The following is a 9,589-nucleotide window of genomic DNA, read 5'->3' on the forward strand; positions in this document are numbered from 1 at the left end:
CCTGTACAGTGCAGCACCGACCCCACAGTCCTGTACAGTGCAGCACCGACCCCACAGTCCTGTACAGTGCAGCACCGACCCCACAGTCCTGTACAGTGTAGCACCGACCCCACAGTCCTGTACAGTGCAGCACAACACAGGAGGGGATAAAAATACTGAAGTCGCTGGGGAGACGGAAACCAAGAATTAGTAACTTGCGTAGGAACAAATGGGCGAGCAAATTTCTGGGAACCCTGGAAGACCAACAATCACTGGTAGCACAGATGGCACAAGAACACAGAGGCCAGTGATTGGCTGCAGCGGTACATGAACGTGGTCAGACAGCAGCACATTCAAAATGATCAGCGAGACAAGTGGAGCAGCGGGGAAGCAGCAGAGACGTTTTTCCGTTACTTCTATGTCTCCCCTGGTTTGTGGCGACTTTTTAAAACTGTTGGACATCCCCTAATGGCGACATTCACACATCTGTTTCCATTTTTTCCATCCATCAAGGCAGAACGCTTTTCTCCCATCTCGCCCAGTTTACAGCCATTTTTTAAGACACTGAAGCAGAGACGTAAAACTGGAGGAACAAAGTCTTCAGGTTCCCTCCAGTGACGGATCCTTCTAGACTGTAATGGCAGAGAACGATCAGGATGCACTGCGAGTCTCGGGCCGGACGGCGCACAAATGAGTACGATGGAGGTGTGAAGGCAGCCTTATTTACTATGTTGTGATTCTGTCAGTCCTGCGTAACATGTCAGAAAATTACCTGCAGTGCATCAGTCACTCAGGACTGCCCAGCACACATCACACTTTACATAGGACTGACAAGTTTCCGTAAGTCTTATGTAATTGGTGTATCCTAATCCACAGTATAGTATCAGCCATACACACAGAGCAATGTAACGTGCCGCAGCCCGCCCCAGGCAACCACTGACCCGCCGCAGCCAGCCCCAGGCAACCGCTGACCCGCCGCAGCCAGCCCCAGGCAACCGCTGACCCGCCGCAGCCAGCCCCAGGCAACCGCTGACCCGCCGCAGCCAGCCCCAGGCAACCGCTGACCCGCCGCAGCCAGCCCCAGGCAACCGCTGACCCGCCACAGCCAGCCCCAGGCAACCGCTGACCCGCCACAGCCAGCCCCAGGCAACCGCTGACCCGCCACAGCCAGCCCCACGCAACCGCTGACCCGCCACAGAAAGCCCCAGGCAACCGCTGACCCGCCGCAGAAAGCCCCAGGCAACCGCTGACCAGCCGCAGAAAGCACCAGGCAACCGCTGACCCGCCACAGAAAGCCCCAGGCAACCGCTGACTCGCCACAGCCAGCCCCAGGCAAACGCTGACCCGCCACAGAAAGCCCCAGGCAAACGCTGACCCGCCGCAGAAAGCCCCAGGCAAACGCTGACCCGCCACAGAAAGCCCCAGGCAAACGCTGACCCGCCACAGAAAGCCCCAGCCAACCGCTGACCCGCCGCAGAAAGCCCCAGCAAACCGCTGACCCCCCACAGCCAGACCCAGGCAACCACAGACCCGCAGCAGCCAGCCCCAGGCAACCACAGACCCGCCACAATAATGCCCCAGGCAACATATCTAAGTAAGCCCTACAAACTATTTTGGTCAGTCCTATGTAATGAATGTGCATTATGATCAGCTACATGTAACACATGGTGCTGTACAGTCAGCTCCATGCAAGGCAAAGCATGTCAGCCCCACTTACTGTGCTTTTCTATTCCCACATGATGTGCATTATAATTAGTCCCCTGTAATGTGTGTTATAGTCAGTCCCATGTAATGCATATTTTCATAATGCATATGTTAGCAAGTCCACACAATGTACGGCAGACCCGTGCAACGGGTGATCCCGCGCTGGCAGACCCGTGCAACGGGTGATCCCGCGCTGGCAGACCCGTGCAACGGGTGATCCCGCGCTGGCAGACCCGTGCAACGGGTGATCCCGCGCTGGCAGACCCGTGCAACGGGTGATCCCGCGCTGGCAGACCCGTGCAACGGGTGATCCCGCGCTGGCAGACCCGTGCAACGGGTGATCCCGCGCTGGCAGACCCGTGCAACGGGTGATCCCGCGCTGGCAGACCCGTGCAACGGGTGATCCCGCGCTGGCAGACCCGTGCAACGGGTGATCCCGCGCTGGCAGACCCGTGCAACGGGTGATCCCGCGCTGGCAGACCCGTGCAACGGGTGATCCCGCGCTGGCAGACCCGTGCAACGGGTGATCCCGCGCTGGCAGACCCGTGCAACGGGTGATCCCGCGCTGGCAGACCCGTGCAACGGGTGATCCCGCGCTGGCAGACCCGTGCAACGGGTGATCCCGCGCTGGCAGACCCGTGCAACGGGTGATCCCGCGCTGGCAGACCCGTGCAACGGGTGATCCCCAGGCAGCCCCGTGTAACGAGTGATCCCCAGGCAGCCCCGTGTAACGAGTGATCCCCAGGCAGCCCCGTGTAACGAGTGATCCCCAGGCAGCCCCGTGTAACGAGTGATCCCCAGGCAGCCCCGTGTAACGAGTGATCCCCAGGCAGCCCCGTGTAACGAGTGATCCCCAGGCAGCCCCGTGTAACGAGTGATCCCCAGGCAGCCCCGTGTAACGAGTGATCCCCAGGCAGCCCCGTGTAACGAGTGATCCGCAGGCAGCCCTCGCTCCCGGCCGCACGGTCCCGGCCTCCTCCCATCCCCGGGCCTGCTGGGTGCCGGCGCCGCGGCCTTTCCTACCTGTGCTGTCCGCGCTGGCAGAGAAGCCCGGCGAGCTGAGCTTGGGTCTCTTCCGGTTGGGCGGCCCGTCCAGCAGGTTCTCGGCCATCTTCTCCCCTTCTCTGATCGGTCACCGAAGACAGACAAGACTCCCTCCCCGGAGGAGGAGCGGTGCACGGGGGAGGAGGAGGGGTGCCCCGGCCCTGCCGCCGCCGCTGCCACCACCCTCAGCAGCCCCCCGAGTCCTGCATCCCGAGGGGGGCCCCGGACTGAGGCCCCCGAGCCCAGAAATCACTGCGCCCCACAACCTGCAGCGCCCCCTGCCGGTGACTCCCCCAGCGAGCGGCGATCCGGAACCCCCGAATGTGAGCGAGAGACCCCGGCGCTGCGGCCCCACAAGTGCCGGGTGCCGGCCTAGGCCGCGCTGTGGGGAGGTTGCGTCAGGCCTCGGTCCCAGCTCCCCTCCCCCTGCTCGGTGCTCTCCGCCCGCCCACGCAACCGTGCGCTCGCTGCTGCTTCCTCCTCCTCCGTGAGGGGAGGGAAAACAATGAAGCAACCGCCACCAAAACGGACGGAGAAGAAAAAATCAGTCGCCTCCTCCGGGGGGAGAAGGAGCTGCCCCCCCAAGCTGCCTCCGGAGTCCCCGCTGTCCCGGCCGGCAGCCCTCTCCTCCCCTAGGTTCCACGCAGGGGCCCCGGAGATCTCCGGCGCTGACCGAGCCGCGACAAGATGGCGGCTGTTGATTCCTCAATTAAAAAAAAAAGTTTTTTTTCTTTTTTTTTTTTTTTCCTCCTCTCTTCTACGACGGCGGGAGGAGGGGCGTGGCCACGCAGGACGCACAGCACGTACAGCAGAGGGGGGTGAAGAGGGGGGCACGTACAGCTATGGAGAATGGAGCGGGGAGGGCGGGGGAGCGCACGTACGATGAGGGGCGTGGTCAGACGAGCCTTCGAGGTGCATCTGAACACGCCCACCTTCTTTATATAGTCGCTTGGCAACGCCCAGAGCGTAGATGTGTGAGGTAGTGATGGGAAATCTAGTTCATTTTGGTGATTAGTTCACCATGAACTAGTTCACTGAAAAGATTAGTTCAAAAGATTAGTTCATTTAGTTCATTTAGTTCAGTATTGCTCTGGATTCTGCTGGGAAGAGATGGATCAGTTCTAGTTCGTTACACAGAAGCTGTGGCTCCTAGGATGAGATATACGGTAGTTTTGTTAAAATGATCAGAAATAGTTAATACATCTGATCATTACATAACAAACTCTTGTTAAAGGGGTACTCAGTCTGGAGAAAAAAAATTATAAAGTTATTTATTCAAGTTAGTAATTTATTTATTTTTTGTGTGAAATATTCAAGTCTCCCAGTGCTGCTCAGCTGCTGTGTGTCCCAGAGCAGAGAATGTCATGCTGCAGGAGCTCGGTGTCAGACTGGGAAGATTACATGACTCCAGGCATACAGCAGCTGATAAGCACTGGAGATGATTTTTTTTTTTTAGATGTATAACTTTCATCATTCTCCAGTTGATTTGAGAACATTTTCTTTCAGCCTATTGGCCCCTCTGATCAGATATTGGTGGCCTATTGGGTGTAGGCCATTACTATGCAGATTTCACATACCCCTTTTAAAGGGGTCAGCCTGGATTTAAAAATGTTATGAATGTTGGTGTGGCTAAAAAAATAAACTAAACTTGCTGACCCCAGTCCCCCATAGCTCCTCTAGTTGCATCCAGGACAACCTGTCTCAGAAAGACCTGCCTACTCAGCAAAACAATGGCCACAGAGTCTAACCTTTTGGCAAGGCCCTGCTTTGATGTGTTGTCCTAGATAAGGCTAGATGTTAGGAACAGCAAGTTGCCAGATTGAGTGCTGCAGGGACCATGGTAAGTGCAAAATATTTTTTGCTTTTAACCCCCCCCCCCCCCACCTACATAGAAAATAATAATCTTTATTTTTTTATAACATATTCCGCAGCGCTTTACAGTTTGCACACATTTTTTTAATCTCAAACAACCCCTGTAACTTTACTGGGTACCTGCAAATACCTATTTTGTTACACAATATTACCCTGTTTAACCATATTTATGTCTGAGTGGTGAGCGCTGAGATCCTAAGGCTATGTGCACACGTTCAGGATTTCTTGCAGAAAATTCCTGAGAATTCCGGACATTTTCTGCAAGAAATCCGCAAGAAAACCGCATGCGTTTTTGCCGCGATTTTGACGCGTTTTTGCCGCGGTTTTTTCCGGACACTTCCCAATGCATTTTGGAGTGGGAAATCCGCAAAAAAAACGCAAAATTAATGAACATGCTGCGTTTTTTACCGTGATTAGTGTTGAGCATTCCGATACCGCAAGTATCGGGTATCGGCCGATACTTGCGGGTATCGGAATTCCGATACCGAGATCCGATACTTTTGTGGTATCGGGTATCGGTATCGAAACAACATTAATGTAAAAATGTGTAAAAGAGAGAATTAAAATAAAAAATATTGCTATACTCACCTCTCCGACGCAGCCTGCACCTTACCGAGGGAAGCGGCAGCGTTCTTTGTTTAAAATTCGCGCTTTTCTTTCCTTACGTGAAGTCCCGGCTTGTGATTGGTCGCGTGCCGCCCATGTGGCGGCGACGCAACCAATCACAGCAAGCCGTGACGTAATTTCAGGTCATTCAGTATTTTAAAATTACGCTCCGGCTTTGTGATTGGTTGCGTCGCAGTCACATGGGCGACGCAACCAATCACAGCAAGCCGTGACGTAATTTCAGGTCCTTAAGGATTTTAAAATTACGTCCCGGCTTTGTGATTGGTTGCGTCGCAGTCACATGGGCGACGCAACCAATCACAAGCCGTGACGTCACGGGAGGCTGGACACGCGCGCATTTTAAAATGCGCGCGTGTCCAGCCTCCCGTGACGTCCCGGCTTGTGATTGGTTGCGGCGCGGTCAACCAATCACAAGCCGGGAGGCTGGACACGCGCACATTTTAAAATGCCCGCGAGTCCAGCCTCCCGTGACGTCCCGGCTTGTGATTGGTTGCGGCGCGCTCAACCAATCCTCTCCTTCAGACCCTGAGAACCGTCAGGAATACCGTCCGATACTTGAGTCCCATTGACTTGTATTGGTATCGGGTATCGGTATCGGATTGGATCCGATACTTTGCCGGTATCGGCCGATACTTTCCGATACCGATACTTTCAAGTATCGGACGGTATCGCTCAACACTAACCGTGATGCGTTTTTACCGCGGAAAAAAACGCATCATGTGTACAAAAAGTGCAGAATTCATTAAAAATGATAGGATGCATAATATAAGCAGATTATTTGCGGTTTTATAGCGTTTTTATAGGGAAAAAACGCGAAAAAAACGCGAATAATCTGCAACGTGTGAACACAGCCTAAATGTTATCATTTGACCTTAGAACAAATCAATCTGCCCACAGGTACAGTATACACGTATAGATTGATCTGTCTGAGATAAACGGTCTAGTTTTGCCCACAGCAACCAATCACAGCTCAGCCGGAGTCTGTTAAGATTTGAAAGTTGAGCTGTGATTGGTTGCCGTGGGCAAAACGAGACAGTTTCTGTCTTGGTCAAGCAGGCAAGCATTTTCAAACAGCAGACAGTTACACAGTTGAAAGCAAGACCTCTCCTCTTTATTTCTGAAAAACACAGCTATACAGCCTTATTCACACCAGCATAACACAAATTAACCATTCTTATCTGATCTAGCTAACATATTAATTTATCACTATATAGGTAATTTACTACAAGCCACCTATCAGAAAAACAGTAACACCTATTTTAAATATTAAATTTAATATCAAGAATCCCACAGAACAGAAACATAAAGGTAGAACAAAAGCTACATCCTATATATATTGCTTCAATAAAACTATAGGTTCATATTCTGATTCAAGAACAGGATTTGTCCAACTTTGGAAGTTTTGAGTCTGTTTCTTCTCTCAGTGACAACTTGTCCGGCTTTTGAAAATATTCTCTCACAGGGAACAGAGGAGGCCATAATACACAGTCGCCGCTTTGCCAGTTGAAAAAGTCTTGGATAAATGGCTTTTCTTTCATTCCACCAAAGTAGGGGATCTGCCTTCCTCTGTAAAATGGGCTGTTGCATATATTTGTCCAGTTCTATAATTCCCGCTGCCACTGGATTCTGCACTGTAGTGACATTTCTCACTTCTGTATCGAAATCCTCCCATAGGCTTGAGGTAGATTGTGATGTTTGTGCTTCTTCCACAGATATTGCTGGACTTTCATCAGCAATTCTCATACCACATACTTTTCGCTTTAGATTTTCATAAGCCAGGTTAAATTTAGTATTATCTGAAAACCCGTACTTTTTAAATCTTGGGTCTAAAAGTGTTGCCTGATTGTTAAGTTCGTTGTCTTCCAGGTCCCGGAATCGTGATGCAAGTTGTGTCTTTAGTGTTGTCACCATTGACTGTATTTCTGCTGGAATTGTTGAATCCCTCTGCAATGACTCCATTTTCCTGTTCATTATTTTGACAAATAATATCACTTTTGATCTGGGCACAGATTTTTCAGAACTGACTTCTACTGTGATTTCTTGAAAAATCTGCAACACTTCTATTGCTTTTTGTGCAATAGTCCACTCATGTGATGTCAGCATACTGAGTTCTGTGTGTAGCATAGCCAAGGTGGCAACTACTGCATCCTTTAGTTTGACCATTCTGGATATCATGTCAAAAGTTGAGTTCCACCTAGTAGGGACATCTTGAGTGAGCTTCAGTTCTGGTAATCCCATTTGTTTTTGGGTATCATGTAATTTCGAAAGGCCATGTGAACTTCTTTTGAAAAATTCTACAATACCTTTTATCTTATTAATAATGCTGTTAATGCCATTAACAGAAATTCCAGCCTGAACAACCAAGTTTACACAATGCGCAAAACATGGTAGATGTCGCCAGTTGGACATCCTGACACCTGCCACAATATTAGCTGCATTGTCTGTGACAACAGCCACCACTTTATTTTCCAACCCCCATTCACGGACTGTGTCCTTCAATCGCCTGCAAAGATTTTCAGAACTGTGCCTTTCCTGCATTTCAAGGCATTCTAACAGCACTGAACGTAGCTCACATGCTGTATTGATGAAATGAGCTGTGACAGCAATATAACTTTGGTTATTTAAAGAGGTCCATGAGTCTGTAGTTAAGCAAACTGCATCAGAGTCTTGCAAATGAAATCGCACTCTCTCTAAAGTGCTATTGTACAGTTGCAATAGCAAACTGCTAGACACGGTTTTCCTTGTGGGAGGATTATATCCTGGACACAGTGTATGTACTAGTGTTTTGAACTCTTTCTCCTCCACAATACTAAATGGGTGGAAACCCATAATAATAAATTTTAGCAGCTGCTCATCCAACTGTTTGGATCGCCTTACAGACAATGGTCTATTGCTGCTGAAGTAGCTACCTATGGTAGTTTGTTGCTTTTGGGTCGTTTGTACAGCTGAGAAACATATTGCTGCATCTTGATTTCCATCTGTAGTTGCAGTTGTGCCTTGTGGTGGTTCCAGTGGATTGTCTTGAACATCATCTTCACATGGTGTATGAGACAGTGTGGGGATTGGTCGTTGGGGTTCACTCCTAGTAGTAGATATTGTTGGATGCTTACTATTTAAATGGCGTGACAGATTACCCACAGAACCGCAAGCTACACTTATCACATTTGAGCAGTAGGAACATTTTGCTTTCTTCTGATCTCCACTAAGTGTGAAATGATTCCATACCTGGCTTCTCTTTCTCTTCAGTGTATTATCTGCACACATTATGGTCACTTGCAGTGTCTCTGGTATTGAGGTATTGAGCAGTCAGACAGTATTCATTCACACCACTGCAATAGGTTGCAAAAGGAAGAGATGTGAAACTACACAGAACTAGAGATTTACCAAGCTGCCTTACAGTAAATGGATCTTTTGCTGCCCATAGCAACCAATCACAGCTCAGATTTCACTTGTCAAACCACTGCAGTATCAGAAAGCTGACCTGTGATTGGTTGCTATGGGGCAAAGAAAATCTTCCTATTAGACAGCCTGATAACTCTCCACCCTATCCTGTGAGGAGCTGATAGGAAATGCATCATGTGACCTGTGAACTAAATGAAGTATGTGAACTAAATGAACTAGATGAACTGCTGAACTAGATGTTCTGTTGAGAATGACTCAGGACAGCCTAGTTCAACGTGATGCATCTCACTGAGCCCAGCAGCAGTTCCTGTAGAGTACTGACTCCTAATGATTGTGTATGAGGGAGCTGAGAAGCCATTCAGCATCCTGAGAACAGAACAGGACCCAGTGGTAAAGATTTTAACAAGACTGATCTTCTAGGCTACAGGAGGCTGATCTTATCACAAAGACTGGTGAGGGGCATGAACCCCACCACAGAATCACTCTCTCATACACACATGAGCTGTGTCTGTCTACTGTACAATTTCAGTTTTTATTATTACTATTATATTTGTATTGTATTTGATGTGTGGTATAGGGTTTTACTACCTTCTTTTCCAGCATCAGGAGCAAGTGTGAGAGCAGGGATCTTCAGTGTGAGGAGCTGTATGAGGGATCACTCTCTGTCTCCTCCCACTTGCTGTTTAGTTCATAATGAACCAATCTCTGTCAGGATGGTGAACTAGATGAACTAGTTCACTCTGAAGTAGTGATGGGAAATCTAGTTCATTTTGGTGATTAGTTCACCATGAACTAGTTCACTGAAAAGATTAGTTCAAAAGATTAGTTCATTTAGTTCATTTAGTTCATTTAGTTCAGTATTGCTCTGGATTCTGCTGGGAAGAGATGGATCAGTTCTAGTTCGTTACACAGAAGCTGTGGCTCCTAGGATGAGATATACGGTAGTTTTGTTAAAATGATC

The 9,589-nt window shown here is 49.4% G+C and overlaps 1 protein-coding gene across 1 annotated transcript in view; it reads right to left on the reverse strand.

The window, feature by feature from the left end:
- The window catches only part of CREBBP (CREB binding lysine acetyltransferase), a 28,519-nt gene extending 25,591 nt beyond the window's left edge, over positions 1–2,928 (reverse strand). Inside the window, exon 1 of the mRNA XM_077274602.1 lies at positions 2,707–2,928. Coding sequence (XP_077130717.1) covers positions 2,707–2,794 — 88 coding nt within the window. The 5' untranslated portion in view covers positions 2,795–2,928. The remainder of the gene's footprint in view (positions 1–2,706) is intronic.
- Positions 2,929–9,589: the final 6,661 nt, after the last annotated feature.

The sequence above is a fragment of the Ranitomeya variabilis genome, chromosome 7, assembly GCF_051348905.1.
Source record: "Ranitomeya variabilis isolate aRanVar5 chromosome 7, aRanVar5.hap1, whole genome shotgun sequence".
NCBI lineage: Eukaryota > Metazoa > Chordata > Amphibia > Anura > Dendrobatidae > Ranitomeya > Ranitomeya variabilis.